At 41.1% G+C, this 19,808-nt stretch overlaps 1 protein-coding gene and 1 long non-coding RNA gene across 2 annotated transcripts in view; both read right to left on the bottom strand.

The window, feature by feature from the left end:
• The window catches only part of LOC123377990, an 84,584-nt gene extending 75,846 nt beyond the window's left edge, over positions 1-8,738 (bottom strand). The window contains exons 1-2 of the long non-coding RNA XR_006582415.1: positions 8,560-8,738; positions 8,272-8,476 (exon numbers count right to left, since the gene is read on the bottom strand). This is a non-coding gene — a long non-coding RNA (uncharacterized LOC123377990). The remainder of the gene's footprint in view (positions 1-8,271; positions 8,477-8,559) is intronic.
• CLSTN2 (calsyntenin 2) overlaps positions 1-19,134 on the bottom strand; it is a 713,200-nt gene extending 694,066 nt beyond the window's left edge. The window contains exon 1 of the mRNA XM_045031410.1: positions 18,884-19,134. Within this exon, the coding sequence (XP_044887345.1) occupies positions 18,884-18,950 (67 nt within the window). The 5' untranslated portion in view covers positions 18,951-19,134. The remainder of the gene's footprint in view (positions 1-18,883) is intronic.
• Between the last annotated feature and the right edge of the window lie 674 nt (positions 19,135-19,808).

The raw sequence follows: 19,808 nt of genomic DNA, 5'->3' as shown, positions 1-19,808 counted from the left end.
CACAGAGAGTACCTTAGAACAAAAATAAGTGAACTGACAAATTGACTTTAAACATAAAGGCTGAAATTCACCCTGTGGTTTTGTAGAAGTACAAGCAAAATTGGCAGTGGGAGAGAAATCCATTTTACATTTGCTGAAAAATAGAGATGAGCAACAGCTTCAAAATTGGGAACCAAAGTAAGGGGTGCTCAGATGCCAGGTTTTTTCCATTCTGTCCATCTTAAAGTGGCCACATTGAAAGCTCTGACTCAGATTTAAAAGTTTTCCAAAATTTGGGCATGCTTACAGCTAGGCAAAGTGGATAAAAATCAATGATTTAAAAAATATATCTTTTTTATTTAAATCAGATTTTTTTGATAAAACGCTTTTTGAGGAAAAAAAGCTATCTAAAGATAATTAAAATTAAGATGCATTATAGCTCAAAGACATCTCATCATGGAATAGAGATTATAAATTATAATTCCATAGTATGAGACAATATATTCAGGTAATGTTTAAGAAAAGTTTTGTAAATGAGTTCCAATAGTTCATGGATTAGGGACCCAATCTTATGGGGCTCCAGGGGCTTCTGTATAGATCAGTGGTCCCCAACGTGGTGCCTGCGGGCGCCATGGCTCCCACCGGTGCACTTATGTGCGCCTGCCTAGTGCCCAGCAGGGGAGAGAAGCCGTGGCCCCGCACCTGACGAGGACAGAACTCAGGCTGCGAGCATGGTGTTCTCTGTTCCCAGCAGGCGTGGGGCCCGCCTAGTGCTCAGCAGGGGAGAGAAGCCGCGGCTCCGTGCCTGCCGGGGACAGAGAACTCCGGGGCTGCAGGCGCCGGTGTTCTCTGTCCTCACGGCTTCTCTCCAGCTTCTCTCTTGACTCATATAGTATGTTATATTAAATATGATGTTTTTTGTATTATTTAATGTACAAATACAAAATAAGCCTTGAAAAACTGTTGGCGCCTGCCACACTCTTCTGAAAACATTAATGTGCTACTGGCCACAAAGAGGTTGGGGACCACTGATATAGGTTATTTAGGTTAATCATTCTATCTACCCAATGGGACTCAGTGCTCAGTCTAGAAGATACCATCAGAGATGCTTAGTTTTGCAGTTCTCAAACTGTGGATTTGTGTCTCCAGAGATAACATGCTTGTTAATAGCAACAATGTTTTTAAAGAAATAATATAAATAAATAAATAAAATAGAATATATAGAGGTGAGAAATAACAGACCTCAACCCTATTGTCCCTCGGCAAATTTGTGTACACAGAGTCAATCCCTTACCTCTCTCTAAAACTGCAAAGTTTCAGAAAGTTCAATGAATAGAAGATAGTTAGGGGTGGAATAGATCTGGACAAGGAGAAGAAGTCTGGAGATAAATGTGAGAAGGGAGGGACAGGCAGTAGAAACAAAAGTGAAACTGTTTCAGCTGTGTATTCCAGAAGTCTTGAGGTCTTTCTGAGTCTAGCCTTCATTGATTTGAGATCTACCATACCATTCTCTCACTAGAAGGGAAAACCCATAACGGCAGCAGGCCATAAAAGAGACCCAGTTTGGGAATATGTTAATGAAGTTCCTCTACCTGTGGGTAAGACAGGCATGCATGCAAAATGCAAACAGTGCAACAAAGAAATGCAAGGCCTGCTTGCCCGAATGAAACATCATGAGAAGTGTTCCTTCTCAGGAGGAAGCGGCATTGAAAATGATGAAAGGAACATGTCTGAACCTGCAAGATCTTCAGGTTGGTAAACATTTTTATTTCATACTTCTTTCTTAAGGACTGCCTATCTTCCTTCTGGACTATTCTTGAATTCTCATATTTGAGCAAAAAATTTAGTTGTTACTCTATGGTACTATCATTTTAGATGCAGTTGTGATAAAAAATAAATAGCTGAAATAGGCAGATCTTCCTTTACAATTTCACCTTTAAAGTAGTACTGTCAGTGAATGCAATGAGTAATACTAAATGAGCAGTATTGTAATAATAATTAAATAACTGCATTGACTTATTTTGTTTAGGAGAATCCATCCTCAACATACAGGATTCTGAAGACTATCCACCTTCAAGATCACCATCATTTTCTATAGTTTCAGAGTTATCTGCCAATTATAGTGTTTCAGTCACATCATGTATGTCACAAAGCCGCAGTATATTATCACCTGTAGCAAAAAAAAAAAAATATCTCCTTCATCCAGAAACAACCATAGATAAGTTTGTGACAAGCACCAGCAGATTACAAAAAGAGGTAACTGATGAAAAAATTGCCTGGTTTGTGTTATATCCTTGTGGGCAACAGTTTTAGGAAGAAATCACTTGAGACACAGAGAGCTGTAAACCTTGAAAGCAGCCATTTATTGCCACACACTGAACTAACCAAAAACCAGCCAAAACTGGCTGGGCTATCCCCTAATAATCTAACTCAGTTGCCACAGTGAGAACAAAATTCTATTATCACGAGAACCAAATATACAACAGTTTGTTTATGCAACAAACTCTCTTTTCCGTATGATTGAGAACCAACACTTCATTAACATGGTTCAGTCATTAAGACCAGGATACAGTCCACAAAACAGAGCAGATGTCGCACGCAAATTGCTGGATAAAGTGTATTAAAGAGAAACTGAGCAGTGTGCAAAAGGTCTAGAGAGTAAAATTGTTAACTTGAGTCTTGATGGGTGGAGCAATGTCCACAATGATCCTGTTGTATGTGCTTGTGACAACAGAAGAAGGGAATGTCTCCCTTACAGAAACAATTGATACATCAGGAAATGCACACACAGCAGAATACTTACACGTAGTAGCAATAAAAGCTCTAACAAACTGTGAAGAAAAATTCAAATGTCTAGTACGCAGCTTGGTTACAGACAATGCTGCAAATGCATCCAAGATGAGAAGAAATTACTTAGAAGAGAATCCCAAGCTAATAAGATGTGGTTGCAGTGCTCATTTGATGCACCTCCTAGCCAATGACTTCAGTGTTCCAGAAATAAAGGCTAGTATTGTTGAAATTGCAAAATATTTCCATAACAACCACTTTGCAGTAGCTGCTCTGAAAAAAGTGGGAGGAACCAAGCTAACTCTCCCAAAGACGTGTGATGGAACTCAGTAGTGGACTGTTTTGAGCACTATATCAAGAACTGGCCTAATCTGATGACAGTTTGTGAACAAAATCATGAAAAAAATAGATGGCACTTTCACAGCCAAAGTTCTCAACATTGGACTTAAGAGAAATGTTGAACACATGCTGAGTACCCTGAAGCCTATCTCTGTACCCTTGAACAAAATGCAGGGAAATAGCTGTCTTAGTGCTGATGCTGTTGAAATTTGGAAGGAACTGAGTGAGATCTTAAAAAGAGAAATAAGCAATGACAGAGTTAAATTACAACCATTAAAAAAACAAATGGGACAAGCACTATTTCCAGCTCATATTCTTGCAAACATTCTCAATGCTCGGTAGCAAGGTCAAACCTTAACTGCTGAAGAAGAGGAGTTGGCTATGACATGGACATCCAGCAACCATCCCTCCATAATGCCAAATATAATAAACTTCAGAGCGAAGGGTGAACCATTCAAGAAATATATGTTTGCTGCTGCTGTTTTAAAGAAAGTCACACAGTGAACTGATGGAAGTCACTTAAGCACTTGGATAACATGCTTGTTAACAGCAAAAATGTTTTTAAAGAAATAAATAAATATATAGAGGTGAGGAAAAACAGACCTCAACCCTATTGTCCCTCTGCAAATTTGTGTACGCAGAGTCAATCCCTTACCTCTCTCTAAAACTGCAACATTTCAAAAAGTTCAATGAATAGAAGATTGTTGGGGTGGAATAGATCTGACAAGGAGAAGAAATCTGGAGATAAATGTGAGAAGGGAGGGACAGGCAGTAGAAACAAAAGTGAAACACTTTGAGCAGCATATTCCAGAAGTCTTGAGGTCTTTCTGAGTGTAGCCTTCATTGATTTGAGATCTACCATACCATCCTCTCACTAGAGGGGAAAACCTGTAATGGCATCAGGCCGTAAAAGAGACCCAGTCTGGGATTAAGAACCATTCAAGAAATATATGTTTGCTGCTGCTGTTTTAAAGAAAGTCACACCAGTGAACTGGTGGAAGTCACTTAAGCACTTGGATTCAGAGACTGTTGAAGTGATAATCTCACTTTTAACTGCAGTAGTTTCTTCTGCCGGTGTAGAAAAAAATATGTTCTTCCTTTGGACTCATTCATTCCAAATTGAGAAATCATTTGGGACCTGAAAAAGCAGGAAAACTTGTTTTTCTTTTCCAGATTATGAACAAACAGGAAAATGAAGACAACTAAGTTAGCTGCAGAAGCCAATATTTTAAGTTTCTCATGTTGATCTCGCTGACATTGTCAATTTAATTTTTTTTTGTTTTTCTAATATTTCATTTAACTATTTTAGTTAAAAACAATTAACAAAAACAAACCTGATTTTAAAGAACTTGAATGTTTAACTAAATTCAAAAATCCATATGCTTGTTTTGTTAAAATATTATATGTTTGCTGTTGAAGAAAAAACCCTCCAGAATACATAACGTTAAATTGTTTCATTTAACTAAAACAATTTAAACGTCTGTCTGGTGATGTTCTCCTCCTAATACAGCATGGGAAAAAAAGGGGACATGCCACCACTAGTTTAGCTCATAATTGGACATTTTAAGGTGACCTGTTGTATCTTTTGAATCAGGGTCAGTCTTCTAAAGAAAGGAATAAAGACGGATATTATAATTAGGTCTCCACTTCTTTAGACTTATCACACAAACAAACAAACATCCATGGAGTTACCTAAGGAGCAGTTCTGTGAAGTTGTTACGTTTCTGCTGAAAAGAGTGAAAGCAGGAGGAACCATTCTTGGAAGTTTCTGACGAGTGATTTATCTTTCTGATCAGCAGTGCCCTGAATACAAGGCCAGAGCTTCAGCTGGTATAATAAACTGGCATAGCTCCATTGAAGTCCTTAGGGCGAAGCAAATTTATGCCAACTGATGATCTAACCCATTGTTTAAAATGCACATTTTCGTATCTGATTATTGATAAAACACTAACTTCTTGATTTAAAATAAACCTCAGAAAACAGAACTGAAAAGTTTCAGAGTAGTAGCCATGTTAGTCTGTATCCACAAAAAGAATAGAATAGGAGTCTCTAAGGTGCCACAAGTACTAACAAATTTATTGTAGCATAAGCTTTCGTGGGCTACAGCTCACTTCATCGGATGCATGTAGTGGAAAATACAGAAGGAAGATATATATATTATACAGACATACACAGGGAACATGAAACAATGGGTGTTACCATACACATTATAAGGAGAGTGATCAGTTAAGGTGAGCTGTTGTCAGTGGGATAGAAAAAGAACTGTCTGTAGTGGTAATGAAAATGGCCCATTTCCAGCACTTGACAAGGAGATATAAGGAACTGGGGGAGTGGGGGAGAGGGGGAAGATAAGCACAGGGAAATAGGCCCATCCACTCCCAGTCTTTATTCAAACCTAATTTAATGGTGTCCAATTTGCAAATTAATTCCAATTCAGCAGTCTCTCCTTGGAGTCTGAAAAGAAGCATTTACAAACCTGTGTAAAAAGGGTAACACCTAATCTTGGAATTCCAAACTAGTACATTGGTATAACTGTATTAATATTCACTGAGTGTCCTGTTACACACACTAAGAACTCCTTACATCCAAAGCTAAAGTTTATTCTTAAATTTTGACACAACAGAACTGCTCTGCACCAGGATATAACTTCTTTTAATATCTGAAGCAGTAAATATTCAATTGGTAAGAAGTCAGCATTATCTGAAATCTTCAGCAGAAACAAACAGTCTCACCCCAAAAGGTGTTCGCCTGTTAAACTAGAGGAGAACTTTTCACGACTGTGATGCTGTCCAGAATAAGCCTTGAACTGTTACCCCTCAGACTATTTACAGTCCCAGAAACAATTTGTCTGCCTACAACTGCCTATGCCTTTAAAAGCAGTAAAACAATGGAACGGTTACACTGTGACCTTTACATTTTTATATACACAGCTGTTCTGTTTAAATTGGTTTAAAGAAGAAAACAACTGAAAAAGCCTAACTACGTTACCATGTGCACTTTTCTATTTCTGACACCAAATGTACAATGTGAGGGTCTCCTATCTTAGCTAGAATTTATGCTCCACTTGGATAATGCAGACTTCCTAAAACAGCTCAGCATAAGTCAGGCTAGTTTTAGAGTCTCTGTACTTTAGTTCACAATAAAAGAGATCTAGGTTGTATTAACCACGATCTTAAAAGTTTATTTCTTCTTCCTGAAACTACTGTTTGCCAATAAGTATGTTGCTATTCAACTTCAGTTGTTGGGATATTTTAACTCTATCCTTTAAAAAACTATTCTAAATAAGATTGCCATGCAGCTTCCTCATAAATATCACTGCCTGTGGTTCTGGTGCATTCTGTCCTACACTTAACTGTGGCAGTACCCTGGAAAAAATAAAGCTCAACAGAAGATGGTAGACAGCATCTTTTTCTGCTAACCATCTTGCAATCCCTTTTCAGTGTATTATGGCCCTTGCATAGGCATATGCAACACTCAAGAATTTGGTCATTGGAAAGTATATTTGCCACATACGGGTCAGTTCTAAAGCTCACTGAATTCAGTGGAAAGAGTCTCATTGACTGCAGTAGGCACCAGATCAAGCCCAGATTGAGGAGAACTTAATTTTGTAAATTAAGGTATTGTCCGGGGGGGGTGGGATGCTGGCAAAAGAATGAGGCTCCTTCATTCTTGATAGAGGTGTCCCACTTTTATTTAATTATCCTAAAACCATACTGTATACAAAGATAACTCTACAATACCAACATTTACACATATGAAGTGTCACTCATACTGATTATTTAAAAATCAAAATCCACTAACAGTGTGACCTCAGGTCAGTGGTCTGTTTAAAATAAATAAAAAATAAATGGTCAGTTGGACAATATACATCTTACAAATGAGATCTCGTTAAATGACACTGTTGCTTTTTTTAATAACCATTCTTAGAACATTCAGTTAGCAACAGAAAGGAACTGTGGGGAATAACAGCTGCAAAACTAGCACCAGCAGGAAGGCTGTGTTAACTTGTAAACATGCTTCTAATGACAACTACACTTGACCTAGGTAGCTCGACTACAGAATAAACACTTCATTTAATGTTCTCAAATCAGATTAAAACTACTTTTGGAAGAAAAAACTAAAACAAGAACTTCTCCCATTGGCTTAATGAAAGCAGTTACATCAGCTAGAGCAGAGGTGGGCAAACTACAGCCTGCGGGCCACATCCAGCCCGTGGGACCGTCCTGCCCAACCCTTGAGCTCCCATCCGAGGAGGCTAGCCCCCTGCCCCTCCCCTGCTATCCCCCCACCCCCACAGCCTCAGCTCGCCGTGCCGCCAGCACTCTGGGCGGAGGGCTGCAAGCTTCTGCTAGGCAGTGCAGCGGTGTGGCTGGCTCCAGCCAGGTGGTGTGGCTGCCAGTCCTGCTGCTCTGAGTGGCATGGTAAGGGGACGGGAGGGTCCCAGGGGGCAGTCAGGGGACAGGGAGCAGTTGGATGGGGCAGAGGTTGGAGAGGCTTGGGAGTCCTGGGGGGCCTGTCAGGGGGCAGGGGTGTGGACAGGGGTTGGGGAAGTTAGGGGACGGGGGTGGGGGTGGATAGAGGGTGAAGTCCCGGAGGGGACAGGGTGTAGGGGACAGGCTGTTTGAGGAGGCACAGCCTTCCCTACCCGGCCCTCCATACAGTTTTGGAACCTCAATGTGGTCCTCGGGCCAAAAGTTTGCCCACCCCTGAGCTAGAGGCATAGGGAAGTCAGTTGCAAAGGGCAGGTTCTCTACTGTTGGCATTACTGAAGCTACTTGGATAGCATGGAAAGCTTTGCAGTGAAGGAAGAACTGTTCATGTTTGCACAGAGAAGCATAAACTACACATCTAGGGTGAAATCCTGGCCACACTGAAGTCTGGCAAAATGCCCATTAATTTCAGTGGGGCCAGGATTTTGTCCATGAACGCCAAACATCAACAACTTATATAAAACAATAGAATTAACTCCTGCCATTCTGTCTGGCCATCCTTTGCAGTCATTATAGCCATTAAAATGAGTTGAAATTCAAAACATGCTTTATTACACTCAACTCATAAAAATACTTTAGAGTTTACTCCCCAGAATTACAGGCTGGCTCCTGATCCACAGCTCAAAAGATACTGGGGATGTACTAGCCCAGCTGGCCATATATGCCACTTGCTCACCAGTCTGAATGATGCTGAGAATGTTCAGGCCCAAAACATGAGGAGGACAGAGGGAATCTGAACCAATTCTTCAGGCAAGTTAGATGTAGGTGCTTAGGGAGAGAACCAGTGCAAATATTCTCCCCACTCCATGCAATTACAGTCCTCCACTGATCCCAAGCTTCTGTTTCTCTACTATCAGAGGGGTAGCCGTGTTAGTCTGGATCTGTAAAAGCAACAAAGAATCCTGTGGCACCTTATAGACTAACAGACGTTTTGCAGCATGAGCTTTCGTGGGTGAATACCCACTTCTTCAGATGTTTCTCTACTGAGACCAAAGGGGGAAGGGGGGGAGTAGCCAGACTGCTCCTGTGTCTGTCAGCAAATCATTCAAACTCTGGCTGTCATTCAACTGGAAAGGAGTTTGACTCTGCTCCCAAGTATGGAATGAGAAAAGTGGTATCTCTTCAGCAACACCCCTCAGCACCCTCAATGGCATATATGGCAGTCAGGGGCAGATTCAGAACATCGGCAAACAAGGGAGTTAATCATCCTCCCTTAGGATTCATAATTGCTTCCATGGCTACAGAACTTGGGCATGTCACCCAGCTCTGCAGGGTTCTGCTCCCCAACAGATACAGGGTTTGAGATCCGGTCATACAAAAGGGGTGAACTAAAAGAAATATTATTAAATATACAAATAGAAACACACAAAGACTAAAAGACAGACTTTATCATATCTCAGTCACACAGGGTGGGATTTTCAAGGAAGCAGATATTAGTGAGGATCCCAATTCCCATTAAAAATCAATGAGATTTGGGACCCAACTCCCTTTGGCTCTTTTGAAAATGTCAACTATTGAGAATTACAGGAGATTAACAGTCATTTATGGGGGAGGGTTAGTTTGTTTGTTTAGTTTTTTACATTTTATTGATGTCTTATTGATTTTAACATCACTATGAAGTTGTCCATAGTTTTGACTCTATTCTATCAACAACATTTTAACAGTTTATGCATTTTCTGCAACTTTCCCCCAAACCAACTACTGTAGTCAACATGTAACCACACGTGGCATACTTGTGATGCAACATGTACATCACAAACCAGAAATAAACCACTTAAAGCAAATTCCCCCTGAACTAAATATAAGGAATTCATTTTTACATACATCTTTTAAATATTTAAACCAAGTAGCTATCTCCTACTCCCTTTTTATTCCTTAATCCAACTTCTATCTAGCAAATGCACAATTCAAAAAAGAAAAAGGAAAAAAAATCAATTATTTCAAGTGTTAGACCGCTACACAATGTTTGATGCCAAGCAATGAACTGTGCTATTATCTGTCCACCATAACTATTAGTATATTTAAAGAAAATCCACAACGTAAAACTGAATATAAAGCACGAGTCCTCAGATTGCAGTTTCACAGTGATTCAGAGGAAACTGGATTACCTAACTAGAATATACCAAGCAATACTGAAAAGAAGGCATAGAGTGTCATACCTTTAGTAGGAGAGACTATTCTGCAGAAATATCTGATATCTAAACAATAAGTCCCCTGATACATTCCCAATCAAATATTCTTTGCACAGCCAAGACTAGCACTTAAATCAATGAAATGTTTGAATGCACCGTAGATATTGAACTCTTCTTTTGGATTTGGGCCATTTCCTATACACCTATACATTATTTGTGTGTGGGTACACTATATGTATACATATAGTGTAGTATTGTAGTGCAAGAAGGAGCAAGAAGCACAGAGATGCATATGTGGTTACAGCAGTAAGTGTTTTATTTGTAACAACATCCTGGAAGTGACAGATATGTCACTCTACCCTGACGTAGGTCTGCCTATACAAATTAACTCTTTAAACAGCTTGATTTTCATTTACTTCAATGGATTTTGGATCAGGCATTAAAATGTCTTCCAATACAGCTCCCCTCTATTAACTTTAGAGACCCACCCCCACTTACATATATTTTATTTTTAAAGAATCACAGCTAACATACTGAAATAGAAAAGCCCAGTGAGATCCAACTATAAACTTCAACTGAAAAACATTTCCTTTTCCTTTTGGTGGCAGGAACAGCTGTTTCCTATTTGATGTTAGTCTTGGTCTTTTTCTCCCTAGGTCTGTGAGTTTGGTTGCGGGGGGAGGGGGTGTTTCCACCCTTTTTTGTTTATTAGTTTGCCTTATTTGACTTGCACTTTCCACATCCTCTGGCTCAGATCTCTCCTGAAGTGATGATTCATAATTCACAGATTCTTAATCAAAGTAACTAGACAGATTGTCTTCTCCAAGATCACATTCATCATAAGATTGTCAATGGATCTGTGTAGTTCTTATTACAGTCTTGCCAATATACCATACAAGCTTTGGGTGTGTGGAAAGGAAGCATTCTGTAAGCTTTCAAATGAGCTGGACTTCTTTAAATTCAGAGTGGAATTAAAATCTTTGCTACGGACCCTCCAATTTGCATTCAGCAAATCAGCTGCCTTTGCTCTCATAGGCTACATCTCCCACACTACAAGGGGCTTTTCAATTAACTGAACAAGGCTGCATCACCAATCTGTTCAATTTGTTGTTGTATCCACTACTAGGCAACGTTTACAGTCTTCAGTAAACTGCTCCAGTATATGGAAGAAGAGAAGATGCTACTTCATTCCCAACACTGCCACAGTCACATACTGGTAGTCTGCAACCATAGTTATTATTGACACCTCTCCCAAGCCATGTGCACTACCTAGATCCCTTTTTACAGCTGTCAGATTTTCAGTCTGAGCAGGAATGCTGGGAAACTTTATCACATCTTCCACATGCAGCTTCTTACTTATTGTTACTTGCCCCCAAAGTATTCTGTTGTGTTTTGAGTTTGTTTTATCTCAAAACAAAAGCCAAAACCCTTAAACATCATTGTATCAAAAGGGATAACTCAGATAAGTGACTGAAATGTCACTTCTGAGCATATTCAGTAGCATCCACTGCCATTTTTAGCAATGCCGAATAAAGCTCATCCCCAGTTGTCACATCACAATTCACAGTCTCTCTGTTTGGCCTGACCCAAGGGCTGCTCTGCTCAGGCTGCTATTGAACAAATTTGCATGAAGGAAATTGTAAAAATCTCTTTTTAAAAAAACTACACATAATTCACAATCCTCCAGAGACAGACAAACAGTGGTGAATTTGATTCAAGCCAAATCTCACTGTAATTGAGACTTTAGAATTAGTCTATTTTAAATTGTAATTGTGCAGCTTTAAAATTGCATTAAAAATATTTTGGAGGTTAGTAGTCAATTATTAGCTATACTTGCCAGGGAAGGAGGGAGGAGAGGGAGAAATAGTTTAATATAAAAACAACACATTTTAGTCTCAATTTTTCTATTTTTGTACCACAGTGGGGAAGCTTTTTCCATTTAATGAAGTGTTAGCCATTCCACAGAGCCACTCTGCATGTGCTGGGCAAGCTATACTTTGCCATTTTCTCAGCATAACACTCTTGGATATAGTTAAAGCAGTAAAGAACTACTCTGAGGCAAATAAGCTGAGATGGAGGTTAGAATCCAGGAGACAAAGAATACACAGCATAATGAAAGAGGCAAGGGAAAGGCTTTTGAAAGCTAGAACCAGGCTTTAAGCATCATTCCAAAAATGTCTTCACCACGTGATACAGAAAAAGTCTACAAGATAAATTTGTCAGCTGCATTGAGGATAGACTTCTCTAATATTTCTTATCAGATATTTTCTCTGCTGTTCAGTAACCAATTATGAATCTTATTTTTTTGCAGAAACTATGAAGCAGGCAATTAGATGTAGTCCTAACATAGGGCAAAGTGTTTTTACTCTTTACCAGCTATACATGCTTAGAGCTAGTTTCCCCACTCTGCTTTGATTCCAGTGTCTAACGGCTGTGAGGGAGGATTAACCATTGATAATTTTTTTCCAGCCAAGTGTTTCTCTGACAGTAAACAACCAAAAAAAGGTGACATTGTCTCCGACAACTGCCATGCAACTTCCATGCTTTTCTGCAGAGGGGCAAGTAGCTGATCTTTAAAAAGTGATGAAAGCAAGACTGAAACCAGTCTACCAAGGTTCAAGCGTGTAATTTAGAGATAGGTGACAAGGAGCTGTTCTCCAGGCAATAAATATTTTCCTTGTACTCCCATGAGGAACACCATTACAAGAAAGGCAAGGCTGTGATCCCACGCTGCATTCAACACCAACCAACAATGGCTGGTGACAGGAGGGAGAGCACACTTGACCGGGTACAGCAATACTTCATTCCTAGTATATGTTTGTAAAGTGCTTTGAAAGGCTTGAACAAAAGCATGAAGCACTGGTTCTTGGCTGTGATTATCTTCCAATGTATGTAATAGGAATGATATAGGTATGAAACGGGTTATCATGTAAACTGAATCAGGATAAGCAGCATCAAATCTAGCCAGGCTCAGAGAAATTAACTCCTTCTATATCATACGAAATTAAATGCTGTCATAAGAGCCATTTATATTGAAATATCTAAACAATGGAAGTAGCATCAAATACTCTGATTTGTTTTCTGAGAATTCTCAATCATTTCAATATCCTAACATACACGGTATCTTAATTATACACATCTTTTAATCTTTGACAGATAAATTTGCTTTTATAGCCACCATTTCCTCCAGAGATCTCAATCTGCTTTATAAAATATTCTTATCCCAATTTTACTGATGGGGAAACTGAGGCAAGGAGCATTTATATGACTTGCCCTAGGCAAATCAATGCCAGCATCAGGAATAGAACCAAGCTTAGTTGACTCCCAAGCCTCTGAGTTAGTTGCTGTACCAATGCTGCTTCAAATGTACTTTGGATGGAAAAAATAAAGGATGTTTCTGTTTTGCATATGCATTGTACTTTGAACTTGTACGGTAAGAGAAAGTTTCACCATTACCTAGTACAATAACATCTAGAGTTGCGTAAAACCCACAGTTTCTAAATAATCACATCAACATATTCATAGCACGGTACAAATATTGACTAATTCAGAAATTAGGATAAGAACACAACAACCACCATACTGGGACAGACCAATGGTCCATCTAGCCCAGTATCCTGTCTACCAGCAGTGGCCAGTGCCAGATGCTTTAAAGGTAAAGGCCAGAACATGAAAATTATCAAGTGATCCAACCCCTGTTGTCCAGTCTCAGTTTCTGGCAGTCAGAAGTTATTGGACACCCAGAGCATGAAGTTGTGTCCCTGACTGCTGCTGCACATTGAGCAAATGTTTTCAGGGAACTATGCACCATGACTGCAAGATTCTTTCTTGAATGGAAACAGTTACTTTAGACACCAATACTTAATATGTATAATTGGGATCATATTTTGCCATATGCATTACTTTGCACTTAACATGTAATTTCATCTACCATTCTGTTGCCCATTCACCAAATTTTGTGAGATCCCTTTGTAACTCTTCAGAGTCTGCTTTGGACTTAACTATCTTGAGTATTTTTGTATCATCTGCAAACTTCACCACCTCACTACTTGCCCCCTTTTCCAGATCATTTATGAATATATCGAACCTGACCGGTCCCAGTACAGACCTCTGGAGGACACTGCTGTTTACCTCTCTCCACTAGGAAAACCGACAATTTATTCCTATCCTTTGTTTCCTATCATTTAACCAGTTACTGATCCATGAGAGGACCTTCCTTCCAATCCCATGACAGCTTACTTTGCTTAAGAGCCTTTGGAGTGGGACCTTGTCAAAGGCTTTCAAAAAGTCCCAGCACCCTATATCCACTGGCTCATTTTTGTCCACATGCTTGCTGACCCACCTCGAAAGATTCTAGTAGATGGGAAATTATGCCTCACCATTTCCCATGTAGACTCTTCCCCAGCATATCATGTTTGTCTATGTGGTCTGATAATTCTGCTCTTTATTGCCATTTCAACCAATTTGTCTGGTACTGAATTTAGGCTTACCAGCCTGTAATTGCCAGGATTGCTTCCAAAGCCTTTTTTTAAAATCAGCATCTTCCAGTCATCTGCTACAGAGGCTGATTTAAGCAATAGGTTACACATCACAGTTACTAGTTCTGCAATTTCATATTTGAGTTCCTTCAGAACTCTTGGGTAAATACCATCTGGTCCTGGTGACTTATTACTGCTTAATTTATCAATTTGTTCCAAAACCTCCTCCACTGACACCTCAACCTGGGACAGTTCCTCATATTTATCACCTAAAAAGAACGGCTCAGGTGTAGGAAACTCCCTCACATCCTCTGCAGTGAAAACTGATGCAAAGAATTCATTTAGCTTCTCTGAAACAGCCTTGTCTTCCTCGGGTGCTCCATTAGCACCTTGATCATCCAGTCGTTTCAATGATTTTTTTGCAAGCTTCCTGCTTCTAATGTACTTAAAATTATTTTTGCTGTTAGTTTCTAGTTACTCTTCAAATTCTATTTAGGCTTGCCTTTACACTTTACTTGCCAGAGTTTATGTGCCTTTCTATTTTCCTTAATAGGATTGGACTTCCAATTTTTAAAGGGTGTCATTTTGCCTCTAACCATTTCTTCTACTCTGTTGTTTAGCCATAGTGGTGGTTTTTTGGTCCTCTTACTGTTTTGTTTTTGAATTGAGGTATACATTTAGTGTGAGCCGCTATTACCATGATTTTAGAGTTTCCATACAGCTTGCAGATATTTCACTCTTGTGACTGTTCCTTTTAAATTTCCGTATAACTAGCTTCCTCATTTTTGTGTAGTCCTTCTTTTTGAAGTTAATGCTACTGTGGTAGGTTTCTTTGGTATTTTCCTCCCTATAAGGACATTAAATTTAATTATGTTACAGTCACTACTACTGAGCAGTTCAACTATATTCATCTCTTCAACCAGATCCTGTGCTTCACTTGGGTTAAATCAAGAATTGCCTCTCCCCTCATGAGTTCCAGCACTAGCTGATCCAAAATAAGTCATTTATGATGTCTAGATATTTTATCTCTGCATCCCATCCTGAGGTGACATGTTCCCAGTTAATATGGGGATAGTTGAAATTCCCATTATTGGGTTGTCTGGTTTTGTAACCTTACTAATATCCCTGAGCATTACACAATCACCATCTTGATCAGGTGGTCAGTAGTATATTCCTACTCCTATATTCTTAATATTCAAGCATGGAATGTCTACCCATAGAAATTCTAGAGTACAATCTGATTCATTTAAGATTTGTATGATATTTGACTCTATGCTTTCTTTCACCTATAGTGCTACGCCCTCTCCCTGCCCCCAGCATGAGCGTACTCTGGCATTTCTATATATTGTGTACCATGTCCCATTTATCATCATCATTCCACCAAGTTTCTGTGGTTTATATGTTATATTATATGAATATCCTCATTTAATACCAGGAACTCAAGTTCATTCATCTCAGTATTTAGATATCTATCTTCCTATGAAATTCTCAGAAATTTAGCTGGGGGAGGTGGGAGTAAGAGTTCAGGCTTATGCCTTTGTTGGAAGCAAAATATGAAGTATCTGTCCCTTTGGTTTTGCTGTTTTCATGTTGCTGGCAGTCATATCTGATGTAGCCACACAATGCATTTGCCAAGTGGGACTCAATGTTCCATTGATTTGGAAGTGTCCTGTATGACTAAGGCAACACGTTTTGCACATATAACTAATTACATTTTGTATCAAATGTTCCTCTAGTTATTTAGATCACTGAGATGCTTGCTGCTGTACTTAAACACCACTTTAATCCTATTTTATGTTGCTCACAGATTCCAAATAAGAGTTGAATTCCAACAGTGCAACTGGTGAGATCCCACAAGATATTCTGGACCTTTTATTAAGCTTGACTGAGCATTTAAACAATCAAATATTAAAATGAGATAAATAATTTTAATGATCTGCCTTATGCACAGATTTGTGGGGGGCAGAGGGAGGAAGTGAAACGGCATTAGATTTTCATTTATTCCTACTTGTGGCCATGTGTGCCTATGTGTTAAAATGTACTGAAAAACCCTTCTTAGGTGCTAAATGCTAACATTTGAAGGCTTCACAGATTAAGGAACAGATCCTGCATCTTCCAGATTCTCTGGAGAATTTAGCAACAACTCAACTGTATGCAGGCAGCTCCAAATAACCCAAAAAGTAGCATCCATTAGTCTTACTGAATGAACAGGAGAAGGACTGCTGATTTCAATGATCTCCTCTCTCACCCCAAAACCTTCTGTGTTTTAATCTAAAAATGTGGGCACTGTGCCACTAGAATAGTTGAGCTATGGAGAAACTCTGAATAATTGTCATGGATGGTCTGTGCTACCCCCAACAGCAAACAAAAGGCATACAAGCTGTGTACAAAGTACATGACATCTTACTAGTGCCTCAAACAAGAAAGCATTTAGCTTAAAGCTACCAAATAGCTTTAAGTTTTAAGCACTAACAAGCCTTTCAACTATGTGCACATAACTGCCTTTTGACTCCAAATCCTCCTCAGGTATAGAAATATATTAAGAAATTCATGGTGCTTTCTTCTTTCTCATCCACATAACCTTTATCTTTCCCCTCTTTATTGATGGAAATGAAAACTAGAGTCTAAAGAGGGAAGTATCTCAGATACTAGATGCATTACATGTGACTATATGACACTTTACTGTCTGGTATTTTACCCACAGATTATATCAGATTTTAAATACACGTATGGATGCAAAGTAGTAGAGGACAATGCAGGCCATGACAAAAAAGTGTCATTCGTTTTTTAATCAAGTATTAAACATCTATGCTCTTTGCAGCCCTCCAGTGGTTAAATGGAAAATAGAACTCAACAGAAATATAGCATTCAGATGCGCCAGTCTGTTGAACTGGCTACAACATTGTAAAAGACGCCTAAGAAGAAACAAAAGCTGGCATATTTGCCAGAAGAAAAGATCTACAACAAGAAGTGGTTATCTTAAAGTTTATGCTAAGTAGGTAAAGAGAAGACGGGAGATATATCCTTGCATTAAAATACATCCCCTTATTGATTATCAAACTTCACAGTACATTTGTCTTGAAAATATTGCATATTATAGTGATCAATATATATATTTAATATGAAATAGAAGTAGCAAGTCCCTTTATATGTACTAAGTTCCTTCAGGTGCCTCTATTTCTGTATATTGAGAGAATCATTTACATTTTTTTCCAAGCAATCTGAATCTTTCTCCAGAAAGAATTAGTTCCATATTTAATACAATGTTCCTTGAAATTTACATGAGTCAGCTGGCTAAATTACAACTGAAGAGCCCCCCCCCCCCAAAATAATACAAGTGACAGGATTTCTTAAACAAATACAGTAATTAGATCACATTTAAATGATCTGAAAGTAAACTAAAGCTAAAGATCTCAAAACTTCTTTTCTGAATCTCTTTGTAAGAGTGAAAAGAAGCAGAACTGCAAGAGAACCATGTCAGGAAGGAAAATCAGATTTTTAATGGGCCAAAACAATCCATAAGTGTCAAAATGAGCAGCAGCAAACGGTTGCTAGACCTACATAAAAGCTGAGGTTATTGAAGGATAAAAGTCTAAATAAGCCTCTAACAATCTATATTTAATTATAACAACAGGATAAAAAGAGGGAGCAGACCGAGTTAATTTGGGATGGTCCCAGCAATTTGATGCTAGACAGCTTCTCAGAAGAAGTAATTGTTACCACCTTCCCCACACACACCCCAAAACACACACGTTTCTTTCAGTGTCCCAGTCAGCCCTGACAATTTGTTTACTTTGAACCAGGAGACATCCCAACGTATTTGAGAGCCCTAAATACGACTTTGTCTTTTTAGCTAATAGATGGCTAAATGGTGATCTCCAAACCGGAACGGTAATCGGAAGGTCGCGGTAAATCTCAGCAGAAATCAGCCTGACATCCTTTCATTTGTCACTTCCTCCCTCTCACACCCCTACCTCCCACCCCCATGGATGTTCATCTTGAAAAAAAAAAGTTGGCATCAACAAGTTATTCAAACATTGTCCCAGCTCCCCTGCGCACCCAGCACTCTCCTCCCCCCAGTGCCGTGTAACGCCAGCCCCACTCACTCGGGCGGTGGGTATCTCAGTCACGTGAGAAAGCCTTTTGCTCCCGTCTGGCTCCCGGGCTAGTGGCTCGGTGTCCCAGCTCTCCCCTTGGAACAAACGACCCGAGGCCGACAGACTCTTCCTGGAGAGCCAGAGCCCCTCAACCGCACATGCTGGGGAGCCGGTGAACATCCCCCCCACCCCCAAGGGTGAGCCAAGCCCAGCGGCTCCTTGTGTCCCCAACTTTCCGCGGCGTCCCCTCGGCGGAGAGTCGCTCCCCACGCCCGCACTGACTTCACACCAGGCACAGGCAACGTGAGGATTTATGGGGAGGGGGGGAGACATATGCGCGGCATGATTAGCCCAGTTGGCCCCCTCCGAGCCACCCTAGCGCCCTGAGCGCCTTCGAGCAGGAGGGCGACCCGCCCAGCTCTCCCGGCACGCCTGGCTGCCGCCGCGAGCCCCCAAACTTGGGTCCGCTCTTTGCCGGAGCCTGGGCGCTCCCCACGCCGCAGGCACGGAGGTCAGGGCAGCCAAGTGTCACCTTCCCCCAGCCCCGGCAGGCTGCCGGGAAACTTCGCCGCGCTACCCACCTTTAGCGGCCAGGAGGCTCCCGACCCCCAGCAGGAGCAGCGCCGACTCCCAGCGCAGCCTCAGCATCTCCGGGCTGCCCCAGGCAGGTGGGGACTCTCGGCTCCTGCCAAGACGTGAGCTCCACCAAACGCTGGGCTGCTGGGGGCTCCCCTCGGCTCCCTCCGCCCGCCTCTCCCGTGAGCCGCCTCCAGGTGCGAGCAGTGCTGGGGCCGGTGGGCTGCTGCTGCTGCTGAGGCGGCGGCGGCTGCTTCCTCGCTTGCTGCTCAGTCATTCACAGCCTCACTGGCAGGACCAGAGCAGCGCCAGCTTTCACCCGGGACTGCTGCAACGTCACAGGGAGGAGATTCATGAATATTCATGAGCAGAGAGCGAGCGAGAACAGCACAGGGTGAGAGGGCCACGTTCTAGCCCGGAGCCCTGCACACACACACACAGGAGGGGAGAGCCGGAGCTGAAGCGCAGAGACAGCCGGGTCCACCCTTCCGCGCGCTCACCCACTCCGGGAGCTGGAGCAGAGAGAGCAGCTGGGTTCTAGACTCCCCCTGCCACTTCCACCATCAGCCACCAGGAGAACCGGTCTGGGGCTGGAGCAGAGAGAGCAGCTGGGTTCCAGACTCCCCCTGCCACTTCCACCCCCAGCCATCAGGAGAACCAGTCTGGGGCTGAAGTAGAGAGAGCAGTAGGGTTCCAGACTCCCCTTGCCACTTCCACCACCAGCCACCAGGTTAAGAGGCTTGGGGCTGCAGCAGAGAGAACAGTGGGGTTCCAAAGGCAGACACACCTGGGGAATGGATTATAGTGCAGCAGAGACAGAACCCTTCGCACCCGTGCCCTTTCCACACACACACACAGGAGAAGCAGAGTAGGGGGTAAAACAGATAGATGACGTCTCCAGTCCAAGCCCCTCTCTACACCCAGACGCCC

This window comes from Mauremys mutica, chromosome 9 (genome assembly GCF_020497125.1).
Source record: "Mauremys mutica isolate MM-2020 ecotype Southern chromosome 9, ASM2049712v1, whole genome shotgun sequence".
NCBI lineage: Eukaryota > Metazoa > Chordata > Testudines > Geoemydidae > Mauremys > Mauremys mutica.
This window is presented reverse-complemented; position numbering and strand designations above follow the sequence as displayed.